General features: G+C 58.4%; 1 protein-coding gene and 1 long non-coding RNA gene across 3 annotated transcripts; one reads left to right on the forward strand and one right to left on the reverse strand.

Annotated features, from left to right (window-relative positions):
• Nucleotides 1-7: 7 nt before the first annotated feature.
• On the reverse strand, nucleotides 8-5338 carry LOC142870610 (uncharacterized). The gene is made up of 3 exons (XR_012918974.1): nucleotides 5076-5338; nucleotides 3865-4005; nucleotides 8-115 (listed from the first exon to the last, which is right to left on the reverse strand). It is a non-coding gene; the product is annotated as an uncharacterized LOC142870610 (long non-coding RNA).
• RELT (RELT TNF receptor) lies at nucleotides 4793-24018 on the forward strand. 2 transcript variants are annotated; one of them, XM_076002303.1, is made up of 11 exons: nucleotides 4793-4902; nucleotides 16550-16722; nucleotides 18170-18244; nucleotides 18375-18541; nucleotides 18766-18845; nucleotides 19561-19818; nucleotides 21141-21221; nucleotides 21537-21618; nucleotides 21769-22026; nucleotides 22483-22681; nucleotides 22824-24018. In XM_076002303.1, exons 2-11 carry the CDS (start codon nucleotides 16678-16680, stop codon nucleotides 22869-22871), a joined length of 1293 nt encoding a protein of 430 aa, XP_075858418.1. In that variant the 5' UTR covers nucleotides 4793-4902; nucleotides 16550-16677; the 3' UTR covers nucleotides 22872-24018. The 2 variants fall into 2 exon arrangements, with proteins under 2 accessions (XP_075858418.1, XP_012600375.1); XM_012744921.3 differs by having other exon boundaries at nucleotides 16652-16722.
• The last annotated feature ends 277 nt before the right edge of the window (nucleotides 24019-24295 follow it).

Raw genomic sequence — 24295 nt, forward strand, 5'->3', positions numbered from 1 at the left:
GGCTGGGCATGGTGTCACATTCCCAGAGTCCCAGCTACTTGGGAGGCTGAAGAGGGAGGATCACTTGAGCCCAGGAGTTTGGATCCAGCTCGGGAAACATAGTAAGACCCTGTGCCTAAAAAAAAAGAGAGAAGAACATTTATACAAAAAGTACACAAGTTATTAGTGTGCAGCTTGATGAATAAAGGGAACACACCTAGATCCAAGAACAGAACATTTTGTCACCCCAGGAGCTCCTATTAGACCCCCTTCCTGTCTACCCTCCAAGGGTCACCACTACCCTAGCTTCTGATACCATGGTTTAGTTTTGCTGACCACAGGGGAGAACTGCATTAAAGGGCATGGCTGTGGCTGGCCGCTGGGGTGGCCGCTGGGGCTGGGATTTGACGGTAACAGCTGGAACCAAGGTAAGGAGGGGTGGGGGAGCCTGGTGTGAGGGTCCCCACTGGAGGGCAAAGAGGAAGGGTGGGGGAGGAGAGATTGGGAGCTTCGTGGGGCCAGGACTTTGTTTTGTTCTTTGTTCCATCCCCAGGCCTGCTGCAGCACCTGACACACAGTAGGTGCTCAATAAATATTGGTTGAATTAAATCTGGAGAATTCAGGTGAGATCCCACTCTAGGTCTTGCAAGCCACAAAACAATAACCCCAGCCTCCATTACTGAGTGTTCACCACAAGGCAGGAGCGCAGATTGTCTCTAACCTCATAGTGGTCCTGGGAGGTTGGTACCATTGCCCTCTCTTTCAGATGAGGAAACAGAGGTTCAGAGAGGTCAAATGCCTTCCTCAAGGTCACCCACCTACTAAGTGATAGAACCTGGACTCACATCTGCTCTGTCTGCTCAGGTATTCATGCCTTGTGAAAGAGAAGAAGGCTAGCCTCAGGGTGTGACCAGAGGACGGAAGAGACAGCCTGAGCAGCCAGGGCCACACCTAGTCACTCATGAGGTGACTGGCTCGTGTTCCTTAGACCAGCCAGAGGAGGGGAGAGAGTCAGGGTCAAAGGCCATCTCCTCTTCAAGGGGGTTCTCCAGGTGGCTGCTTGGGCTAGGGACAGAAGGCTGGGTTTAGCCAGCCCATCCACCTCATGGGAAAGATGAGGCTCATAGAGGGACAAGGACTTGCCTGAGGTCACAGTAAGGTATCACTGAAGCTGAGGGTGGTTAGGGAGGACATCCCAGGCAGGTAGGTTTTCTGTGGTCAGTAAAGTCAGGAAATGACCCCCAGGAACCGGGGGTGGCAGAGGCTAGACTAGCTGGCCTCCCAGGGCCCCGTTACACACCTCAACCAGCCTCAGCACTAGTCTGCAGGTCCAGAGGGCTTGATGGAGGGAGCAACAGGTCTGGCTAAGGCCCCGCCTTAGACCTCTGGACAAGGCCTGGGGAGGGGATGGGGGACCCAGGGGTCTAAATTCAGGCTCCAGCCCTGGCCTCTTCTCGTTGTGTACCCCTAGGCAAGTGTCTTCCTCTCTCTGGACCTAGGTGACCTCTGAGAGCCACTCACATCTTCTGCATGCCTGCCAAACACCAAGTCTCTCTCTGTCCTCATAGACCTTAAGCCACAGTCCAGGTTGCAGGAAGCAGCAAGGAGAAGTGCTATTTTGGGCACAATTATGACCAATGAGGAGTCCTGCCTGGCAAAGGCAAGTGAACCGACATCCCAAGCTGGGTCTGGATGGATTGCAGGGCTGCACTGGGGAGGGAAATGGTGGCAGACATCGGGGCAATTACGGGCAGTGCCCCTGACATCCAGGGCAAGCCCTGCCCTGAGGGAAGAGGGCAAAGAGGGAGCTCCTAAGCCCAGTGGCCTGGAGAGGCCGGGCCACGTGGGGTTTCAGCAGATCCTCTTAACACCCTGGGTGGGTGAGTTCTTACTTAGAGAGGTGAAGTCACTTGCCTAAGGCCACACAGCCTGGCAATGGCAGAACTGGGATTTGATCATTATCTGTGTGACACCAAAGCACATATTCTTCCATTTCCCCCAGATTTCTCCTTAACTCCAGTGCTTCAGCAAGCCACCCGCCTCCGAGTATGGCCACACACTCCTTGACTCTTGACCCGCTCATGTTCTTGGCCCAGAGGTAACTGGATGGCAAGTCTGACCCAAGCAGTCCCCTGGGCCCCCACCAGCCTCACTGCCTGCAGTTCATGGCTCTGGGTTCATCTCTCAGACCCACCGTGGGACCAAAAAGACCCCAAAACTACCTCCCTGAGCACTTCTGAGACAGCTATAACTGAGAATGGCGGACTTCCCATGACAGAGCCAGTGAGGTCAGGTTCTGGACCTAAATGCAGGTTGAACCTAGTCTTCCAGACAGCCCCAGCTCAGCTCCTGCCCTGGCTTCCTAGCCCCAGTTTCTCCTTAGACTGGGCCCTTCCTCCCCTGGAGCTAAGGCACAACCACAGGATGGCAGCCCACCTTCTGTAGGGGTAGGACTTGGCCGTTGGGTGGTCAGCCTAGGTAGGGCAGAGCATTGAAATCTGTTCCCCCAGCCTTGTGCTGTGATGTACTTCCACTTTGGAATTCCACTACAACCAGCAGGGGACACCACCACTTCTGGGCCACAACCCAGAGGCAGTCATCTGCTCAGATCTCCAGCGAAGGACTGCACCTGGTGGCTCTGATCCTGTGACCCAGGATCCCCACCCTAGGCAGGGCCTTGCTGGGACAGGGAGTCCATGTCCCTGCCTCCATGTCACCATCATAGCTCATCCCAGCTTACTGAGCTTCGTGCTGTGCTACCTACAATGAGGTGCAGGCCCTCTCTGGGCTCACTTCGCAGCTGTACTACGCGAAATTCAACGTATGGTCTCTGAGGTCTCTGAGCTCAGGGATTCTAATACTAAGACTCCATGGGTTCATCGGAGATGCCAGAACTTTAGAGAGCCTTTGATACTGAGAGTCCTTTGTTCTCAAACCTGTGGGTCTCCAAGCTCCATAAAAAGCTAGTGTAAACCTCTCCTCTAGCCTCCACAACTCCCTCCCTGTCTCCTCACTGTGTAGTGCCCGTGCTGCTCCCAGACGCTCAGGGAGGGTCCCATTTCAGTGGTTTGGGAGTCAGAGTCTGCTGGGGGAGGAGCTGGCCCGTCCAACCAGCAGTAAATAATAATTAGGCTCCCTCCTAACCCCAGGGGCGCAGAGGTAGGAGGTGTTCTCTGGTGGCTCCATGAGACCTGCTCTATGGATCTGCAGCCAGGGCGGGTGGCCAGCCTCCTCCCACAGAGAGCCAGAATGACATTTAGGCAACAAGTTTTGGCACCCCAATTTTTAGATGGAGAAACTGAGCTGGGGGCGGATTTGACCAAAGACTCAGAGAGAACTGGGGAGGTAGAGATGGGTCTGGATCTCTCTAGAATGTCCGAGTAATAGCCAGTGCTCCTTGACCAAAAAGCATATCCTCGTTTGGTTTATTGAGGGGCAACTGAAATACCACCATTGGAACTCCAGAACTTGGAACTGGGGTATAGACAGTCCCCTTATAAAGAAAACACTTCTGAGAGTAGAGGACATCCAGAGCTGCTTGAGCCCTTTCCTGGTCCCCAGCATGGGCTGGGATGCAGGATGCAGGACGCTGGACTCAACCCTGGCCCCAGTCCTGGGGGTCTCCACTGACATATGCGGGGGCTGGGGCCATGATCCTGACATCAAGGACTTGGAGCTGCTATGCCCTTCCCCCACAACCTGGGCACGGCCCAGGGAAATGGAAACTCCTCCCCTGCCCCCCTCCCCACAGGGTGTCGGGTTCTCCTCCTGGAATCTCCTGGGCCCTGGGGACCTGACCTTTCCCACCCTCCCATCCCTGCACTCAGATTCTATGACTGTTTAGAACCCCACCCCAACCCACCTGTCCCCAACAGACTTATTTACCTTCCTCCTCCTCTGTCACAGGCTGTGATTATCCTGACCCCAGCCAGGCCTCTTGCCCCTAGCACCAGGCCTGCCCTGCTGTCTGAGAATCCTCCCAGCACTGCTGTCTTGGGAGGGCCACCTGAGATCCCCTGAATGGTACTGAGTGGGGGAAACTCTGGTCACTAAGCGGCTCCAGTCATGGCACACCACGTCACATAACTCCAGGGGACACGATTCACAGAGCTGGGAACACAGCATGAATAGTGCCCCATAATAGTGCTGGCTTTGTGAATGGGCAGGGTGGGATAGCTGGTATAGGACAGGGTGTGCCGTGTCACCTGTTCTGCTGGAGGGAGAGACTGCCCTAGCAAAGAGGGAGAGGGGGGGGCCGGGGGGGCAGGGGTGGAGGCAGGAAACTCCTCTAGCTGGACCCTGAGGGATGCGCAGGAGCCCACCAGCTGGGCTTCCTTTATAGACTCTTCACCGGGCCCTTTCTCACCAACTTGGTGGGTGTTTCTAGGGGGCAGCCTGGGCCTCATCAACAAGGCAAAGTGAGGTCATTCTCCCCAGCCACCAATTTCCAGGAGGAAGACAAGGTCCATGAAGGGGTCCCGGTTACAGTGGCAGTGGTGACAGGGCCCGGAGGAGTATCTCCAGTCTGTTTATCTTGCATTGTGCAACCCCTTCTTTCTTGGTCAGGAGCCCTGAAGGTGTTGATTCTAGAGGCCTTGTAGCCCCGCCAGCCCCTCCCTCGCAGCCCCCTGCAGTTCCCTGGGGACGCGAGAGATGGCGACGTAGAGCAGCACGGCCGGGCGGGAGCGACGCGAGCCCCTCCGCGGCTCTCGGGGTCGGGGGCTGCGGGCCGGAGCCAGACTCTGACGTCGGGGGCGGGGCCTGCGGCCGTGACGCGCGGGGGCGGGGCTGCGCACCTTCGCGGCCCGGCAGGCGATTCATTCAAAAGGCGCGCAGGCTGCGCTGCAGCCGCGGCGCTCGCCGAGCCGGGCACCGGCGCCGAGTAGAAGAGAATCCCAGCTGGAGCTGACGTGGTGCGGCCAGGTAAAGAGTGCGCGCGGAGTCCCCAACCAGGGTCCGCTCCCCACTGCCGGGCCAGCGGGATGCGGACCTGTGTGGCGCCCCCTGCCTCCCCTAGTCTCTAAGGAAGTTCGCCCGCGCGGCGGATGCGGCAACCCGGGCCCCGCGCCCCCCCGCCCCGCGTCCTGTCCCGGCACCTTCCGCGCCCCGGCCCCTTGCCCGGGACCTGCGCGTCCTCCGGCCGCGACTCCGGGACCGGCCCTGCGCGGTGGGTTGTCAGGAGGTGCGCAGGGGCGAAGCGGCCGAACTTCCCGTGTGAGGGGCTGACGGGGCGCGGAGCCACCCTCGCCCCAGAAACTTGGACAGAGACCAGGACGGGTGCGGGACTGGACGGCGGCGTCTCGGGGCGGCTGCGGCGCGGGGCGGCCGGGTGGGGGGGTTGTCTGGACGGTGTCAGCCCGTGACTGTGGGTGACACGGCGCGTGAGGCGGCCTGGCTCGGGCGAACGTGTGGCTGGGACACTGGGCGGTGACGCCGAGCGAGCGGGTGACACAGAGGGGCTCTGTGTGTTCTGTGACAGGCAGTGTGTGTGCGTGTGATTGTGTGTGAGAGACGGGGGTCACTGGGGTCACTGAGTGCGTGTGGCCAGAGCAGGGCCAGGACCACTCGTTAATGTGTGTGTGAAACAGATGGAGGGGAGCTCAAGTGACTAAGAACTAGCACCGAATCACTGTCACTGGCGCCATAGTGTGCGTGTGGGGTCAAGTGGTGTCTCTGTGTGTGTGTGTGTGTGTGTGTGTGTATGTATCTGTGCCTCAGGGCAATGAGTAAGAGACAGAAAGAGCAGAGACTCCAGATACTTCCAGCAAGATGGTGGTGGTGGGGGACAAAGAAATTAGGGGGCCTGGGACAAGAGTCTCTCCAGGGCTGTCCCCAAGAGGGCACCCCTCAAGAGTTCCGTTTAGTGAGGGATGGATTCTGAGGGACTTGCCCTGGAAGAGGGGCAAGACTGGGCAGCATCTGGCAGGGTGGCATGGCACCTCTGGCCCTGAGGTGATCTCGGGCTCCACCCCCCAAACACACAGACACCTTCTCACATACACACACACATTGAAGTCCCTACACCTGGCAAAGCTCTGCCCCCTGGTAACCTATATTCCTAGTGGGACCAGGCATAGTCTTGCTTTCAGACAGACCCTGCCCTGGCTGGGCCTCAGTCTCCCCTCTGCACACTGAGGTGTTGGGCTGTGAATGGACTGTGAATCATCACTTTGGGATCCTCTATTGTTTTTGGGTCAACTGCTTCTGTTCTCTTTCCCTCCCTTCAGACAGAAAGACTGCAGTGGGGGGTGGGGGCAGGCTCCTGCTGGCTACACAATGGCCCAGGCACTGGACCCAGGTGCTGGTGATAGAGTTGGAAACAGCCCTCTCCAAAACTGGTCAAGGAAATGTCAGCCTCCCCCTACAAAGGCTGCCTGGTTCTCAGTCCCAAAATGGATCCACAGACAATGTGGATCCAAAAGCCTGATCCATAGATATTGACTTCTGTGCCCAGGTGTGCTTTCCCCCAGTTCCCTCGTTGGGGGGACAAGGGAGATGGACTTGTTCCCCAGGAGTGGTCTCTGGGCTGGGAGGCTAAGTTCTTCCTGGAGAGCTGGAGCAAGGCCCTCTCATCACCTGGGCAAGACCCCTCTGAGGCCCTTACTCCCACATGAGGGTCTGTGGGTTCATGCAGGGTAAGGTGGAAATTGACATCCCTAGCCCAGAAGGTGGTGGTGGAGATGGTGGGGTGATGGCACATCTGCTATAGGATCTGGAAGATCTATCTTTTGCTGTCATCACTCTGAACGTGTTGATTGCATTCTAGGGCTGGGGGACACAGTGTCAGGCACTATTCTGAACACTTTATGGTGTGCTTTATGGTGTTGAATCCTCACAGCGATAGAGTGACTATTTTTTAGAAAAAAGAACTGACATTCAGAGAAGCTAAGTGACTTGAGCAAGGTCATATGGAGTCGGGGCAGTCCTAGGACTGAAATTCAGGTGTTCTGATCCAGAAGCCCTGTGAGATGCTGGGAGATCACCCCCCTTCCTAATAACTGCTTATGGCTTACCTGGGCTTCTATCTCTCAAACCTGGGCTGGTAGGCATGGCCTGGCCAGGATGTCCCATTGTGAGCACTAAGTGTGGTTTGTATATGCACACGTCTGCAACATTGGTGATGGGTGGGTTACGTGGTCTTCCTATTCCTCCTGTCCTCATCCCCAGCCAGAGGTCACCAAAAACACCTGTATCCTGCTTTCTAGGGTCTTGTAGGCTTTGGGAGTGTCCACATGGCTTTGAAGAGTGTCTGGAGTTAGCAGCACAGCCCAGGAATGGCAGGGATAATTGAGAGTCCCAGGTGACCTTCAGCATACCTGAGAGGCCCCCCCTCTCATTCTTTGCAGTTCCTCTAGAGTCATTTTCCCAAATCCACCCACATGCTATGGTGGGAAGCAGACAGGCAGTGACCTTGAGCTGGTGCCCTGCTCTCTCTGGGCCTCTATCTCCATGTTCTTCCCAGAGGCTGCTTCTAGTTCTGACCACTGTCGCCACTTGGCCAAAGCTGGGGCTGGAGATCAGGGTGTCCCTCGGTCCTCTCTGGAATGCCTGGAGCTGTGCTTCTTGGGACTGATGAAAATAGCTGTCTTGGTCTCTAGGGGCTGAGCCCAAGTTATTTCCATCCCCAGCAAGAGGTGGAAATAGCTCAGGGCCCGGGATGGGGAGAGACAGGGGAAGAGTTAACCTTTCCTCAGCCCAGCTTGTTGGAGGCCCCCAGCCCCACCCTGTGCCCTGCCCAAGCCAAACCCTTCTGAGAACTGGGGCCTCTGGGGATGATAGTGAGGCCAGGCTGGGTTTCTGCTTGAGGCCACAGTTGGGACTGGTGTGATAGTTGCTGAGGGGAGGTGTCTGTGTCTGGCCAAGGAAGGGAGACATTAAGGGACAGTCAGCACCTGCCCCTACTAATAGGGTCAGGAGTCAAAGTGAACAGGCCCAACCCCATTTTACAGAGGGAAAGACTGAGGTTCTGAATTGCAAAGACTTGTCCAAGCCCCTCAGAGCCCTGATGTTCTTGTCCTTACTCTCCAGGACAACCTCCAGACCTGCTTTTTGTCCTGTCTTCCCTGTCCTGCAGCCACATGTTACCTGGCTGGCCAGACATGGGTCAGCACTGGAAGCAGGCCCAAGACACACCTTCCCAGCATCGGCTTCTTACCTTCCAGCTCGGCCTTGCCCTCCCCGCCCAGACTCTTGTGCCAGCTTCTCTGCTTCTGTGTCAGTTCTTCCACACACTGCCAGAGTCACCTCCCTAAAGTAACTCTTGCTTTTTGCCTTCAAAATACAGTCCAAACTCCTCATCTTGGCGTTGAGGCCTTTTCTTCCAAGACCTTTATAACTTTACACCTTCACTCTCATCTCTCCGTTCCAGACACCTCGGTGCTGCCCTGCCTTTGCTCTCTCGCCGTCTCCTCTTTCTAGAACCCTCCTGGCCATTCAGGGTACAGCCCCAGCCCTGCCTCACTCAGGCTTCCCTCCCAGCCCAATGTTAGTCCCTCTTCATTGTTGTGGTCTACCTGCCAGGTGTCCCCTCCCAAACCCACCCCTCTTGCCTCTGGGGAGCAGGCACAGGTGTGGGACATGCTGGGTGGGGCCAGCCCGGCCAGCAGCCTGCCCTCCTCTGCTGCCATGTCTATGCTGGCAAGGCCTCTTCCTGAGAAAGGGCAGCCACCTCGGGATCCCGGCACCTGTATGCTGGGAGGCACAGGGAGGTTTGCACCCAGGGTCTCTGATGTTTGCCGTGGCCTGAGTCAGAATGTGTGCTGGGGGTTAGGGGCAAAGACTCAAGGGCACCCCTGTGAGTATGGGGCAGCTTTGGTGCTTGCCATGGCCCTCCTTAGGCAAGGCCCTCATTCTGGGCCAGCAGAGGAAACTGTCCCTGCTCAGGCCCTGCTGTATGCCAGACCCCAAGCTCAGTGTCTCTGTATAGCAGGATTGACAGGGGCCTCCACCTTCCCAAGTAGTTATGGGGGAGCCTCTGCCGGAGTCTGGCACTCTAGCTCTCGCCCAGCTCCCAGCCTGGTCTCCAGGCTAAAGGTGAGGGTTGGGGGTTATCTGACAATTCTACATCCAGAGAAGGACCAGGTTGGCCTACCTGACGTGGGAGAAGGCGGGCTGGTCAGCACCTGGCCTGGCTGGGCGAGGACAGACTCCCTCCATTATAGGGCCAGCCTTTCTGCCCATTGGGCAGGAGGGTAGAACAGAGAGGGAGGGGTTTTGGCTGAGATCACCCAGCAGGGCCTCTCCACTCTGGATTGGGGGGTGCAGGGATGTTGTCTCTGGGCAGAGCTAGTGCCTATTGTGTGCTGAGACCCTGTGTGCCTGGGCCTAGGCTTGATGCTACTGGATGGCAACACCCTCCAGCTGCTGGGGTGTTAGAGAGGATAAGAGCCAATGCTGTGTCCCTACTATGTGCCCAGCCCTGGGATTAGGGCCCCTCTGGCTGTCACATCCTCAGCTTCATACTCCAGAGGGTCATGATCAGTCTCTCCAGGCACAGAAAGGGAAACCGAGGCCCAGAAAGGGGAAGACACTTGCAAGACCCTAGTGTCACTGACATCCAAATTCAGGTCTGTCGGCCTTGAAGGCCAGAGTTCTTTCCTAGGCCACCCTGGGAAAGATGAGAGCTCTATAAATAAACTGCCCATGTGGCTGGGAGTGAGTGAGTGCCCTGGCTAGTTGGCATAGACAGGGGGATAGAGGGGACCTCTACAGCCAATTAGAGGCAGTTTTGCGTGGAGAGAAAGGAAGGAGAGGGAAGGAAGGTGGGCTTCCAGAGGAGGGACCTACGCTTGCCCTGCACAGCCTCCCTGTGTGCCCGGCACGTGCACTTGCCTCTCTCCCAGCCCAAGGAGCCTCCCACATTCCCACAGGGGCAGGGGTTGAGGGAGACTAAAAACTGATGGCTGAGGGGGCCCAGAGAGGAGAGGGGACCTCCTGACAAGAAGGCTGGCGAGACTTCCTGCAAGAGGGGGCGTCTGGGCCAAGTCCTGTTTGTAATTGTCTCCTCTGAGACCAAGTGGTTACAGGTTACCACTTAGCCTCTCTGAGCCTCAATTTCTTCAGTTGTGAAGCATGGAACCCTGTCTTTGAGGGGTTCAGTGAAACCCAGCTTGGAGAGGGAATGGGGCATGCAGTAGGTGCTTAGTGGGGAGGGTGTTGGGCAGCCCCAGCTGTGCCCCAGAGCTGACCGTCTGGTCCTAGACACCCCTTCCTTTAGGCCCAGACTCGCCTGGGAATCGGGGAGGGGATTGCATCTGTACCGTATCCAGACGGGGAGGAGCCGGGTAGGCCAGGTCTGGCCGCCTCAGCCCTTTTCTTAGCCTCAAGGGGCCAATTAGCCCCCTCAGCCCCACCTGCCCACCGCATCCACCTGAGCCACTGAAGCCCAGCCTGGTGGCAGCCAGGAAGTCTGAGGCGCAGAGTCATGCCCAGCCCTGGGGGCTGAGGGTGGGCCAGGGAGCAGCTGCCACCTGGCTATGTGGTGGTGCAGGATTAGGAGTCCAGCACTGAGGAGTACTCACCCCAGGGGGTGGCCTGGGAGATCTTGGCTGCCCAAGGCTGGGGGGAGAAGCAGGAGTGGGAGTACCCTTCTCACTGACTGGCCCCCACCAGCCTGTGCCCATCTCTGGGCCCCCAGCCCCAGCAGCAACACTTGGGGAGCTGGGGCTCCACCCCGGGACCTTGTCTTTGTCCCTCTGGGAATTCCCAGACTTCCCGGTCTTCCTGCTTCTTTCAGTTCCCAGCACCCTTTCCTGCCAGAGTTGGCACAGACCAGGACATATGCAAATGGATATGAATGCAGGCAAATCCCAGAGCCCCCAGGCACTGCAGGTGAGGCCAGCACCTTTCCCTGGGGCTTGTCTGGGTCCTTTGTAACAGACACTCAGTTGAACCACCTACTGTGTGTGTTGGACCATCAGCTGGGCAAATACCCTGAGGATGTACTGTGTGCCAGGCCCTGGGCTAGGCTGCAGGGTGAAGGGAGGCAGAGATGAGACAGTCCTGGGCTCCATTCCTGCTTTGCCACTTACTGGCTGTGTGACCCCCACAAGTGACCTCCCCTGACCTCAGTTTACCCAGGTGTGAGATGGGAATGCTCACCTGTCCTGTGATGATTGGAGGGGACCCAGGATGAGGGCCTGGCCCACATTGGGTTGGGGTCAGTCCCTTCCCTGTATGGGTTGGGGGAGGGGAAGCCAGCAGTGCCCTACTTTAGCCCCAGTTGCCAGGGAACCACTGGGTTCCTTGCTAACCTGGATTTCTCTATGGATGGGCAGCCTTTGTCTTCCTGGGAAGCCGTGTCCAGCTGTGTTTCCAAGCAACCCCAGCCTCTGGAGGCCAGAGGGAGGTCCACAGGCCCTGGAGCCACTAGCTGGGAAGCAGAGAACCTGCCTCTCCACCCGCCCTGCTCCAGGTGGGCACCTGCCACCACCTCCAGCTCCCCCAGTGCAGCCTCACTTGGCAGGCAGCCTGGCAGCTATTGCAGCCACTGACCGCTGAGGCTGGATGCAAACTGTTCCGTGCCTCTCCTTCCCCTGCTTAACCCTTTGCGGCTCCCATAGGCCCTGGGGAAGTAGAAGCTTCTTGGCTTTCAGCTGAGGCTTGATGTGACCTGGGCACTGCCCACCAACCCCGCAGACTCCTCATCTCCTCCACCCTTCCACCTCCAGGTTCTTACCATGCCTAATCCAGCCCCTCCATGGACCAGGCTCGTGCTGAACACTGAACATAAATATAAAAGAGAATCTCCTGTGTACCTCACACCTACCTGTCAGGTGTGTGCCCTTCCCCCTCCACAGTTTACAGTAGGGAAACTGAGGCACGGTGAAGCATGGTGAATGCTTACTGGAGGGCTTACTCCATGCCAGGCCTGTGCTGAGTACTTGATGTGAGTTCTTGTTTCACTGGCACCACCTCCCTCTGCAGGGGGTCCACAGCCACAGAGCCAGGGAGGAACAGCATGATGGTACTCCGTGCTTTGTACCCCAAGTCAGCCTAGGAGCTCAGATCCAGGTTCAAACCCACCCCTGCCTAAGCCCAGCCTCTGGGCTCCTTCACCGTCAGCCTGCTCTTGGGCCCTCCCTACGCTGGCATAGCTGGGCCCCCTCCCCCCATGCCACTTGGCGCTGGGAGCTGAGGGAGGGCAGGAGGGCAGCTCGTGTGGTGGGGAAGGGGCTGGGTAAGTAGGGTCTTCATGCACAGGGCTGTTTATGGGGAGGGGGAGAGGGCAGTGGGGGGCTTCTAGGAGGAAGTGATTTTGAGCTGAGCTCTGAAGGAAGAGTAGGTGTTGTCCAAGTGATGGGAGGTGCTTCTGGGCAGAGGAAGCAGCAGGTACAGTGTGTCTGAGGGAGGGAAAGAAGCTCTGAGTGGCTGGCGTGTGCATATACGGGTTGGCAGGGGTGTGTCGGGACGCCCTCCTGAGTGTGGTGGGAGCTGGCCCAGGACCAGATCTCAGGGTCAGGACACCCAGGCTGTAGGGCTGGGCTGACCTGGAGGCCAGGGAGGGGGTGCAGGCCTTGGGAGATCTTGGGGAGTGTACGGGAGGGAGGAGAGGGGAGGCCTGGGCTGGGGAGGGCAGGGGCGTGGCAGGGGACTGGGTGACCCTGCTGGGCTTCCTTTCTGGGAAAAAGGAAGCTGCCTGTGGCTTGGGCCCACAACACAGCTTCCTCTTTCTCTAAGGTCTCCAAGGGTGCCCTCGTGGAGCTCCACCACCTCTGGCTGCCACCTCAGCTTGGGGCCCTGCTCGTGGCCTTTGCTAGTTGTCTTTTATCCAGGGAATTTCTCATTCTAATTGGGCATTTTTTGGGGAGGGCTGAGTCTGAGGAAGCCCTTCCCAGCCTCGTGAGCCTGTTTAGAGGAGGCCTCCTGCTCCAGACAGGGGGCTGGGGGCTGGGTCTTGTGGTGAATAAAACAGACTTCCTGCCCTCGCTCCTGTCTGGTGGAGCAGCGAGGAGTAAACAAGTAAGCAAACAAACGCTTAAACACAAACCTCCGCCAGAGGTGCAGAGGAAAGGAAAGGGGTGTCAAGGAGGAAATCCCATGACCTACTTTAGGCCCATTACCTCATTTGAACTTCATGACAGCTATGCCTTGGGAGATAAACATCCCCATCTTGCAGATGAGGAAACTGAGACCCAGCAGGGGAGGGGCCCGGGTGAAGTGAGGGGCCTGGGTCCCACAGGGAGTTGGTGGCAGTGGAGACAGGGCCCCAGGCTGGTAGAATTGGGGGAGGAGTGGACTCTACTAACTTCCTTCTGTGGTAAAACCCTCTGGTGGCCCGTCCTCCCCACCCAGGATGGCCAGGGCGTGGCTGTCCTCTGTGGGAACCTAGAGCTGGAGGGGAGGCCCTGGGGCCTCAGTCTCCCCATCTCTGACCAGTGCCCTGCAGGAAGTCCTGAGGAGGCACTGGCCTTTGGGAAGTCACTGACCGGCCAGCCTTCAGGATGAGGGGGAGGTTGGGGTGGGGCCTTTGCAGATCGCCCTCCTAGCCGAGGGGCTTCCATGTGAACTTTCTTTTTGGTTATGGTTCCAGGGCTCTGTCTTAGACGATGGAGGCACAGAGGGGAAGAGGGTGAGGGGGCCCTGAGCAGCGGGTGTGTACACACATGTAGTCGTGTGCGCGCAGGGCTTTTCTGCCTGACCGGGCAGGTCCAGCTGAAGCTCAGTCTGAGCTGAGTGTGGGGCCAGGGAGCCAGACTGGGGTAAATGCCGGTTTGGGGTAATTAGAAGGTGCGTAATTAGAAGGCGCGGGGGCCCTAGGTGGCGGGTGTCTGTGAGTGGGCCTGAGTGGGCCCTTGCTGGCTTTCAGTCTGGGCCTTTGGACCCTCACTTTCCTCCTGGAAGTCTCTAGATCGTACAGCTCTGTGTCTGCAGATGAACAGCTGCACAGCCTCTCTGTGGGCTCAGGTCACCCAGCAGGTGCCACCTGGGATGGGGGTGGTTCTGGGGCTGTCTCTTCTGTGGTGGTTTTGTCTCTTACTTTTCACCCCTGCCCCAGTCCTCCAGGCCCACCTGGGGACATGGTGGGGAGCTGGGGGCCAAGCTGTGGGGACAGCCTGAGGAGTTGGAGCTCTTGGTCAGGTCTGTGGGTTAGAACTCTGAAGGACAGGGGAGGGCTGTGCAGAGACAGCTTGAGGTGGGAGCTCAGCCTGGGCAGGGGGAAGGGACACCTTGGGGCGGAAATGAGAAGCATGACTTGTGCCAAATTTGAGGAGGGACAGGTGGGCCAGGGGTGCCATCTGTTAGGTGGTAGCTGCCAGGTGTGGCTGTCACCCTACTCTGTGGCCCAGCTTTCTCCTATCCCTGGTTTTCCCCTGCGCTGCCTAGGCACAGAGCAGCTGCCAGTGACCTGGAGAGTCCCGAGGATGATGTGACTGCCACCCATCCCCCTCTCCCTCCCTGGGGTGTAACTGAAACCCTGGCCCCTCCTGGGTCTGTGCCCCGCCAGGCCATGAGGGCAGGTGGGCAGATCAGTTTCCTGGGCTCCTTTTCCAGGCGGGAAGCCCGGACTCCCTGTAGGGAGAGGAGCTCTCGAATGACCTGGAATGTACTTAGGCTTGGCATCAGACAACTCAGGGCTCCTCAGCCTGCAGGGGGCCCAGGCCGATGGTTGGACTCTGAAGACGCCCTTGAGCTTCAGAGGCTGCGTGTGGCCTATGCTGACACCTGAGGACCACAGCTTCCTTCACCCTCCGGCACCCGAAGCCGGGCCCCTGGAAGTACATCGTGGACTTCCTCACTCTGCTGCAGTCCCTTCCGCTGTCTAACTCGAGTTCTTCCTGCTGTGTCTACCTTCTATACTGGATGAAGGCTTCTTCAGAGCAGGCTACAGTCTGGGCCTGGGGGTTTCTCTGAAATTTTACATATTGTGCTTTATAAAACACCCTGCTTTGTCTCTTGGCACTTCCCACCACTGGCAGGGGGACCATTCTCTATGTGTTTGCTGTTGGTCTTCCCTGGAATGGTGCTCCCTGAAGAGGGACCTTGTCTGTCTGATACATACCTATTTGGCTAGTGCTGAGGGCAGTGCCCGGCACACAGTAGGTGCTAGAGAGATGGCGGAAGGCTGAACACTGGCTGCTTGTGACCACCCCACCCCATAGGTCTGCCCAGGGCAGAGCTGTAATCAGACATGTCCCAGCACCCCCTGGAGGAAGTGTGGACAGTAGCTTTATGGAAGGACCAGGATCTTCCAGGGTGGGGGTGGAGGGACGCACAGGAGCTATGAGAGCCAGACCCCGTTTGGAGAGGTCTTCTAGAGAAGCTTCTGGAAAGAGAGGTCTTTGCTTTGGGCTTCAAAGGGTGAGGGAAAGGGCCTTTCTTGGAGTAGAACCAGGAAGAGTGAGGCAGAAGGCTGGGTGTGGTGGCTCATGCCTGTAATTCTAGCACTCTAGGAGGCCAAGGCAGGAGGGTTGCTTGAGGTCAGGAGTTCGAGACCAGGTTGAGCAAGAGCGAGACCCCGTCTCTACAAAAAATAGAAAAAATTAGTCAGGCATGGTGGTAAGTGCCTGTAGTCCCTGCTACTTGGGAGGCTGAGGCAGGATCCCAAGCTTGAGCCTAAGAGTTTGAGGTTGTTGTGAACTAGGCTGATGCCATGGTACTCTAGCCCAGGCCACAGAGCGAGAATCTGTCGCAAAAAAAAAAAAAAAAAAAAAAGTGAGGCAGAGAAACTCAAGAGGCGAGGTGTGCTTGTGGACCTGCAAAGAGTAGGCAGCAGGAACCTGGAGAGCTGTGGCTGGACAGGGTAGGCTGGGGCTTGGGGGCGTTGTGACCCTGTCATCCCCCAGCCTCAGGCTGCGGCACATACTTCCTTCCTCCCAGGCTTCCTTGCCATCGTGGGACACCTGGCTGTTTAAGGAAGGGGAAGGAAGCCCATCCCCCTCTGGGAAGCCTACCAACCTTCAGAACCCTGTGCCTACCCCTCCAGCCTGTCTTGCCCTGTGAGGCCACCCTTTAGGTGGGGAGGGGGTGTAGCCACCCCATGCTCTGCCTGACCAGCAGCACCTTGCTAACTTCCTGTTGTCAAAAAAGACCAAACTCTGTAAAATAATATTAAAGAGATTTACTCTGAGCCAAATTTGAGGACCATGACCCGGAACCACACCCAAGAAGCCTTGAGCCAGTGGACTTTATGGTTAGGATACAGTTTGGTTTTATACATTTCAGGGAGACAGGGGTTACAGGTAAAGCCATAAATCAATACGTGGGAGGCATATATTGGTTTGGCCCCAAAAGGTGGGCCATTTCGAAGTGGGGGCTTACAGGTTATGAGTAGGTTTAAAGATTCTTTGGCTTGTAATTGGTTAAAGACATGAAGCTTTGTCTAAAGGTTTGGAATGTTTTAACATAAAGTGCTGTTTATCAGAGATAAGCCACCAGACATAGATCTGTTCTTGCATACCCTTAGGCCTGTTAATGGGTTACTAAGGATGTCTCCAAGAAGTGGGGGGCATGATGAGACACATCTGACCTCCCTCCTCCTGGTGGGCAATTTAGTTTTGAGATATCCTTTTGGCCACAAGGAGTCCATTCAGCCAGCCAGCTGGGTGTGAGCCTTAAAATTTTATTTTAGTTCACACTGTTAAGTCCTGTCATCCTGAAAGTGGTGCTGAAGGAACAGCAGCTGCCTGCCTGTCCCTGCTGTCCAGCTGAGTCTCCCCTCCATCTGCTGTAGGCTGGCGACCACCCTGGGGCCTGAGGATGAAGCTGAGCCCACTGTGCTGGCCCCTGTCCTGCCTGCTTGTGGTGAGTTGGGGAGGGGCCCTGGGGAAGGCAGAAAAGCCAAATCCTCAGTCCTGCACCCCAGCTCCCAGCAAGGGGGGTGCGGACATTGCTCAGGAGCCCTGTGCTGGGGTAGGGCTTGGTTACTCAGTGCTTGAGGAATCCGAAGCAGTCAGACCCTAGGAAGCACCTTGGAACCCCCTCTGGCATGAGATGGTGACCCAGGAGTGGAGACCATGGCTGTCCCCACTCAAGGCACCAAACTGTGCCCACCCAGGCCCGTGGGGGTGTGGAGAAGAAGGACGGACTTGCTGGTGTTCATAGGCGAGGCAGGCGTGGTTGAGGTTAAGATGCCTGCCTGTAGGGAGGCATGAAAACTGAGTCCAGCAGGGAGGGTGGGCAGGGGACCTAGAGGAAACTGGGCAGAAGAGGCCTGGAATTTGGAGCCTGAGAAACTTAGCATCTTAGATGCTAGGGTTTAAGATCTGTCTTGGTCTAGGGACCACCAATTCCAGGTCCCGGAATCAGAGGCTCAGGTGACTGTGGACTACAGATTTGCAGGGTCTTCGAGTCTGCTCTGGGACCATCTTTCTCCTGTGATGCTGGAAGCTCAGGGAGGGCGAGACTTGGCCTCGGGTCCCTCCAAGGGTTGCTTGTGCGGGAGGCCTGCCAGCCTTAGCAGGTCAGGAACAGGTCTGGGGCCTGAGGAGCTCTCCAGAGCCTCTGCATAACATTCCACCTTGGGGTAGCTGCTCCACCCTGTGCCTGTGACCCCCCCTCCCCAAAGCTTGGAACAAATTGGAGGAGGGATTCAGGGCAGACACTTCATACCTGAGAATGGGAAGCAGAAGGAGCTCCCAGTGGATGGGCTGGAGGACATGCATTGAGAAGATAGATCCTTTGGAACGTGGCATGCCCTGTTTGTGTGCACGGGTGTGAATGGGGTGGCCTTGCCTCATGGGGAGGTCACGGAGGAGGATGTGGTCCTGAAAACTCAGCCCAGGGCCAGGAATAGGAAGCACGAGCTGCAGACTTGGCTCCAGGATGATAAACAGAGGCTGGTCAATGACAGGAGCAGCTGTGATGGGGGTGGGGGTGGGCACCAATCAGCAGGAACAGGGACGGAATCTGAGAGAGGATTCGGAAGCATTTCCTCCTCATCATCTGGTTACTGCAAGGGCTATGACTCAGAGACCCCAGGGCTTGACGATCCTGATCTGGCCCTGTCTGGGGCTTTCTAGCACTTTCCAGAGCAGATGTGGTTCTCTCCCTACCCAGGCACTGGCAGTGTGACAGGTCTGGGACAGGGCAGGTTTTCCTCGCAGCAAGAGTTTGGGTGGAGTGGCCCTGTGTGGTCAGTGGTCCCCGCCACCAGGGCCTCAGGAAGTAGACAGTGGATAGATGACCCCAGAGACCACACACCCAGCACTTTCTGCCTTTTTCAACGTCCTCCTGCCTGCTGTTCTTTCAGCTGCTGCACTGGTCTCTGGCCACTCCAACATCAATGACCCCATGGCAGTGCCCACCTGGGGAGGAGCCCAACCTGGTGAGCATTGCCGCCCCTCTGCTCTGTCCTGGGAAGACTTCTGAGGGCCAGGGACAGAGCCCCAGACCTGGCTTCCCCAGAGGCCTTGGGCTTAGCCCCTGGCCTTGTTCTCACCCTTTACTGCCCACAGGACCCGGAGCAGGACACATTATGCAGGTCCTGCCCCCCGGGCACCTTCTCAGCCTCATGGGGCTCCAGCCCATGCCAGCCCCATGCCCGCTGCAACCTTCGAAGGCGCCTGGAGGCCCAGCTGGGCACGGCGACTCAAGATACATTGTGTGGTGGCTGCCAGCCTGGGTAAGCCATGGAGCTGGGGAGTGGGGGCTCATGGGTGGGTGACCAGGACTCTGGATCCTGGGGTCCTAGCCTCACTCCAGCCTGAGCAGGCCTCAGTTATCCCACCTGTGAAATGGGATGGTGCAGGACCAGTGAGGGTACCTGTTAGGAAGGAACCCAATCTCTCTTAGGGATACTTTTTGGGGGCAACTTCCAGCCCTCAGTGACATCTTCTCTCCCTGCAGGTGGTTTGGGCCTTTGGGGGTTCCCCGAGTTCCATGTCAGCCATGTTCCTGGGCACCTCTTGGTACTCGAGGCTGTGATGGTGAGTGGCAGACTGGGACTGTGACTGGTAGGGGGTTGTGGGAAGGGGCTGGCAAGCTTGAGCCCAGCAGCTACCACAGTGTCCGTGGGGGGACAGCGGGACCCGTCTCCCAGCCCAGGGGAGGGCGTGCAGCCAGAGGGTGTCCGGCAGGACACAGTCGCTCCACTGGCTGTGGCTGCCCACCTTGCTCTTGAGTGGCAGAGACCACCTAGCAGGCGGCAGCCACAACTAGAGGGGCTCACTTCCTGACCAGTCCCCTGTCCCTATCCGCTCGGAGAGACCCATGCGGATGAGCATGAGCACACGTGTGCACACATACACTCACATCCACGCACATGCACCTCCTCTCACCGCAGAGCCAGTCACCTGGGGCAGCTAATTCACATTCCAGGCCATGGGGGCGGCAGGATCCTGTGTCCCTGTGCCAGGCGTATGCCCTGTGTGCCATCTGTTTGCCCCTCCGACCTCAGAGGCTGGGGCCAAAGGTCTGGGCGTCCTGGGGCCTGACGTGGCCCTGTTTAGGATGACTGATCTGACAGCCAAAGGGAACAGTGGGGGGGTGGCTTGACCTCTGCTTCTCCAACATGGCAGGCGTGGGCTCCCCAGGCCTTGTCAGTTCCTCCCCACTTCACACTAACTCTGCACCGGGCCTCGGCCTCTCTGTGTCTGCCTTTCTCTCTGCCCCTGTCTTGCCTCCACCCTCCGTGACGCTCAGAATGGGGGCGGCGAGCCCGACGTGGTGTGGAGGTGGCCGCAGGGGCCAGTGGCAGTGGTGAGACGCAGCAGTCTGGGAACAGCACGCGGGCAGGCGGCCATGAGGAGACGGCTGCGCAGTACGCGGTCATTGCCATCGTGCCTGTCTTCTGCCTCATGGGGCTGCTGGGCATCCTGGTGTGCAACCTGCTCAAGCGGAAGGGCTACCACTGCACCGCTCACAAGGATGTTGGGCCTGGCCCTGGATGTGGCGGCAATGGTGAGGCTGGCTGCCGTCTGGGCAGGGAGGACGAAGCACATGAGCTAGGAACTGCCCTGGCTGGGGGGGTCTGACAGGGAAAGGCCTGCAAGGGAGGTGATAGCTGCAGGCTGACAAAGTGGGAGGAAGGGTGGGGGCCCGAGGTGCATTAGTGGCAGGAGAGCAGAGGCCAGATAGCCAGTCAAGTAGCTTCAACAGGATTCCTACCCTGGGCGAGGCCCTGCCAAGCTGTGGGTTCTGGGCTCTGGGGGCCACAGCTGTGTATGTGGTTCAGGGTCAGATGGCCTTCAAGATACTCAAGGTGACCTCTGACCTCTGGCTTGGAGTGGGAGAATGAATGCTATGCGTCATGAGGGCTGGCAGGGCAGCTGTCCTGGGCGGGCACCACAAAGGGCTTGGGTTTCAGTTCCAGGCTGTGGTTTGAGTTTACAAGTCCTGAAACCAGAGGTGGCATGTTCTATCACCCCAACCCCAGGACCCTGGGCCCTTTTCTTCTTCTCCACCCACCACTGTCACCTGAAGGACGGGGGGCCCACATGCACAAACTGCCCTGGGCCAAGTCACGAGTAAAATGGCAGCTCCTGTGCCAGTACCCCAAGCTGCCCAGCTGGCCAGAGTCCCTTCCAACTTCTGACATTGAAGTCTGGAGGAGGCAGGAGGGGGACAGGAGCTTTAGGCAGGCAGGAAGGAAGATGGCGATTCAGGGCCATTTTTCCTGAGACTGCACTTGTTTTCCTAGCCTAGTGACTTCCTGTAAGTGCTGGCTGCTGCCTGGGTGCAAGTCCTGGGAGCTCTGTTTGCTGTTGGGCTCAGGATTGATCACTGTGGTCCGTTCTCAGGTCCTTGAGGTTTAGGTCCAAAGCTGACCAGGGGCCCTCAGTTAAATAGTTACATAGACAGGGTGGTGTGCAGGGAGGTGGTAGGCCTAGAATGGCACAGTTTTCTGTAGATGTTGGGAGTTCTGGGCAGGGAGGTGACCCACAGCTCCCTGAGGCCGAGAAGGGGACAATGCAGGCCCAGAAGAGGCTGACGGCCCCCCAACATACACACTATGGGGATTGTGGAGTTCAGATGGTTCTGAAACCTCTAAGCACCTGGGGCTTCTGGGTGCAAGAAACTGTAAAGGTGACGACGGGCCTCATCTGATCCCGCAGGTGCAGGGCTCTGGGAGACTTCTGTCACCCAAACACATATGCACAGGGCTCTGCTGTGACTCTTAGGAAGGCCGAGGGCACCCTCTGCCGGCTGATTCTGGCATAAGCTTGGGAGCCTGGAGTCCCCCCTCTTCTGTAGGATCATGGTCCTTCTCTTCTCTTCCCCAGGAATCAACCCTGCCTACCGGGCTGAGGATGCCAACGAGGACACCATTGGGGTCCTGGTGCGCCTGATCACAGAGAAGAAAGGTGAGGAGAGGGTCTGACCCCATCCCAGTGCCTAGGAGAGGAGGATCTCCTTCAAGAGCCGGTGCGGCAGCTGTAGGGGTCAGAGCCCTGCCCTGCTCTGCCCCTGCCCTGGGCTGCCTCAGCCCCGCCTGGCATGGTCTGGCCCAGCGGTGCTGCGTCTTGGCTTCCTGTTCTCACCTAATGAGGGGGGAGGGGAAGGCACACAGCCCAGGCTGGGGAAGGACAGTGGGTAGGTAGTGGGTTGTCTGCTGGGGCAGGGGGTGGGAAGGCTGCCCTGTGTGGCCAGAGCCAGGCTCTGACTGCAGCTGCCCACAGAGAACGCTGCGGCCCTGGAGGAGCTGCTGAAAGAGTACCACAGCAAGCAGCTGGTGCAGACGAGCCATAGGCCTGTGCCCAGGTGAGTGGGCTGGTGGGCGAGAGCGGGCCAGAACCTGTAGGATAATCAGCCTGCCTCCTGGGGGCTCACCACTTGCGTCCGTTCCTCCTCATGTCACCTGGCCCCTCCTGGCCTGCCCTCCTGACTGCTCCCACCTGTGCCCTCCTGCAGGCAGCCACCAGCGCCCCTCAGCATGCCGCACGTCTGCCCACATCGCCATCACCTCCACACCGTGCAGGGCCTGGCCTCGCTCTCTGGCCCCTGCTGCTCCCGTTGTAGCCAGAAGAAGTGGCCTGAGGTGCTGCTGTCCCCTGAGGCTGCAGCTGCCACCTCTCCTGCTCCTACCCTCCTGCACAACCCAGCCAGGGCTCCCAAGGCCGGGGCCAAGGCAGGACGCCAGGGCGAGATCACCATCTTGTCTGTGGGCAGGTGAGGCGGGCACAGACAGGGTCAGGGAGACAGGAAGACAGCCTACAGGGGAGGCAGGGCAGGGCCCTAGGATGAGCCCTAAGCACCCTGCTTTGTGGTGGCCCTGCCCTTATCTAGGCAATGAGGGGTGGCCAGAGGAAAGTCAGGACTTCCCAGCTATGCTGTGTCTCATGTGGAGCCCTTGGATCCCCAGGGCAGGGTCTTGGCCCCCATGGCACATGGGACCTCTCAGGCCAAGTCCTGTCCACCTGCAACCTAGAGTTGGGGCGGGTGGGGGCTGGGTGCAAACAGCGGTAGAGTTTACCCCTGTCCGTGGTGGGGGCTGCAAAGGACTCAGGTGTCAGTAGGCTCAGGTTTTGATCCATGAACTTGCTCTGTGACCCTGGGCAGGTGCTGCCCTCTCTACACCTGGGGTTCCCCCTCTAATGGGCTTAATCACACCACTTCTCCTCGCAGGTTCCGTGTGGCTCGAATTCCCGAGCAGCGGACAAGTTCAGTGGTGTCTGAGGTGAAGACCATCACAGAGGCTGGGCCCTCAGCAGGTGATCTCCCTGACTCCCCACGGCCTGGCCTGCCCCCTGAGCAGCGGGCACTGCTGGGAAGTGGCGGAAGCCATGCGAAGTGGCTGAAGCCCCCAGCAGAGAACAAAGCCGAGGTGAGGACTCTGGGGAGGTGTCTGTTGCACCAGGGCCAAGTGTGACCAAAGATAGGGCAGGGGTGGATGTGCAGGGGCTACTTTTCTGGAACCCAGAAGCCAGCCCCTGACTCAGGTCTGACCCCTCACCCCCGTGGCCCAGGAGAACCGCTACGTGGTCCGGCTAAGTGAGAGCAACCTGGTCATCTGAGGCGCTGCCTAGACTGAGAGCACTGCAGCCTGCCCTGGGAGGTTCTGAAGGCTTCCTGGAGGAGGTAGAGCCGCTGCTGGGACTGTGAGGACCAAGATGCAGTGGCAGAAGAAACAGTAAAGGCCACGGCCTGGAGGTGGGACCGTCCGTCCCAGTAAGGAGCAAGGCAGGTCGGCGAGCACTGTGTGCAGGAGCAGACTGAAAGCCCCGCCCCTGTCCCTGCTGCCTTGGCTCCTCCCCTGCAGGATGCTCCTGACCCCGTGCCTGCGCTGGCCAGATCGAGGAGCCCTCGGATTCTCTGTACCGCCAGGGGCTAGGCTTGGTGGGAGGGAAGGACCTGTGTCTGGAGCCCCTGGCCCCCTCCTTTGGTAATTAGCCACCCCCCTGCCCCTCTACAGGCCTTAGAGCAGATGTGCCTCCCCCTCCTCTTCTGGTAGGTCCTGTAAAGGGAAGGGCAACAAAAGCCCTGGGCTGGGAGGCTGAGTTCCTGGGTTCTAACCCTGGGAATGCTCCCGGCCATTGGTGGCCCTGGTGTTTCTGACTGTGAAGTGGGAGGAGATGACGTCTCAGTACCCAGGGCCTCTCCAGCTGCTTGGCAGGTTCTGGGCTGGGTTGTGGGGGGCGGGGGAGCTGGACTCTGCCACCACTCCCGGTAGTAGCTTTACCTGGCCCCCCTGTTGCTGCTTCCAGGGCCTCTGCCTTCAAGGCCCCTACGGGGTGTCCATCCATGGCTCTGCCTACAGATGGGGCTTAATGCATGTGCCTGCCCCACCCTGCTGTTTTTAATGAAATTGCAAAAACAGTCTTGACCCAGGCAGGGCTGTGGTGCAGAGCCCCAGCCTGCCCCGCCTCCCCCTCGATCTCAGGAGCTTTGGGGAGAGGAGTGTTGGTGGGCCTGGAGCAACCCTCTGGCCTCAGTGGCTTCCGTGCCCTGTGGTGCCAGTGTGTCTGGGCAGCGCAGGCGACTGCCAGGCCCGGCCCCACCCTCTGCTCCGGTTCAGCAACTTGGTTATTTATGTGGGGCTGTGTAGGCGCGGGCCGCCGCCCGTCCCCGTTTCTCTTATTTATTGCAGTTTGCTGTGGCCCTCTCCTGGCATCTCCGTCCCCATCCATTTGTTGAGTAATAAAAGGTGGGAAAGTGCTGTCATGAGGAGCTTCCTTTCTCTGTGCCCTTCCCCAGCCGTCTGTCTGTTCAACACAGACCTCTCAGGCCCCGCTGTGTGGCGGGCGTGTGCTGGGTGTGTGCTGGGCGGGCTGTCCCTCCTGCCTGCTGGGCCGCGCAGGGAAGCAGGGCCCGCGGGAGGCGCTTCACCGCCTCTGGGTCTCACTGAAGGCCCTAGGGTGAGGGCTGTCCAGAGGAAATAGGGTGTGAGCCACGTATGTGATTTAAAATTGTGTGATTACATTTCAAAAAGTAAAAAGAA

This window comes from Microcebus murinus, chromosome 4 (genome assembly GCF_040939455.1).
Source record: "Microcebus murinus isolate Inina chromosome 4, M.murinus_Inina_mat1.0, whole genome shotgun sequence".
Taxonomy (NCBI): domain Eukaryota; kingdom Metazoa; phylum Chordata; class Mammalia; order Primates; family Cheirogaleidae; genus Microcebus; species Microcebus murinus.

What these genes read in the sequence shown, in the direction of transcription:
- RELT (XM_076002303.1), top strand. Translation starts at nt 16,678, where the DNA reads ATGAAGCTGAGCCCACTGTGCTGGCCCCTGTCCTGCCTGCTTGTG. An exon ending in CCCTGGATGTGGCGGCAATG is followed by an intron (nt 19,819 to 21,140) that starts GTGAGGCTGGCT and finishes TCTCTTCCCCAG; the next exon opens with GAATCAACCCTGCCTACCGG. An exon ending in AGCCATAGGCCTGTGCCCAG is followed by an intron (nt 21,619 to 21,768) that starts GTGAGTGGGCTG and finishes GCCCTCCTGCAG; the next exon opens with GCAGCCACCAGCGCCCCTCA.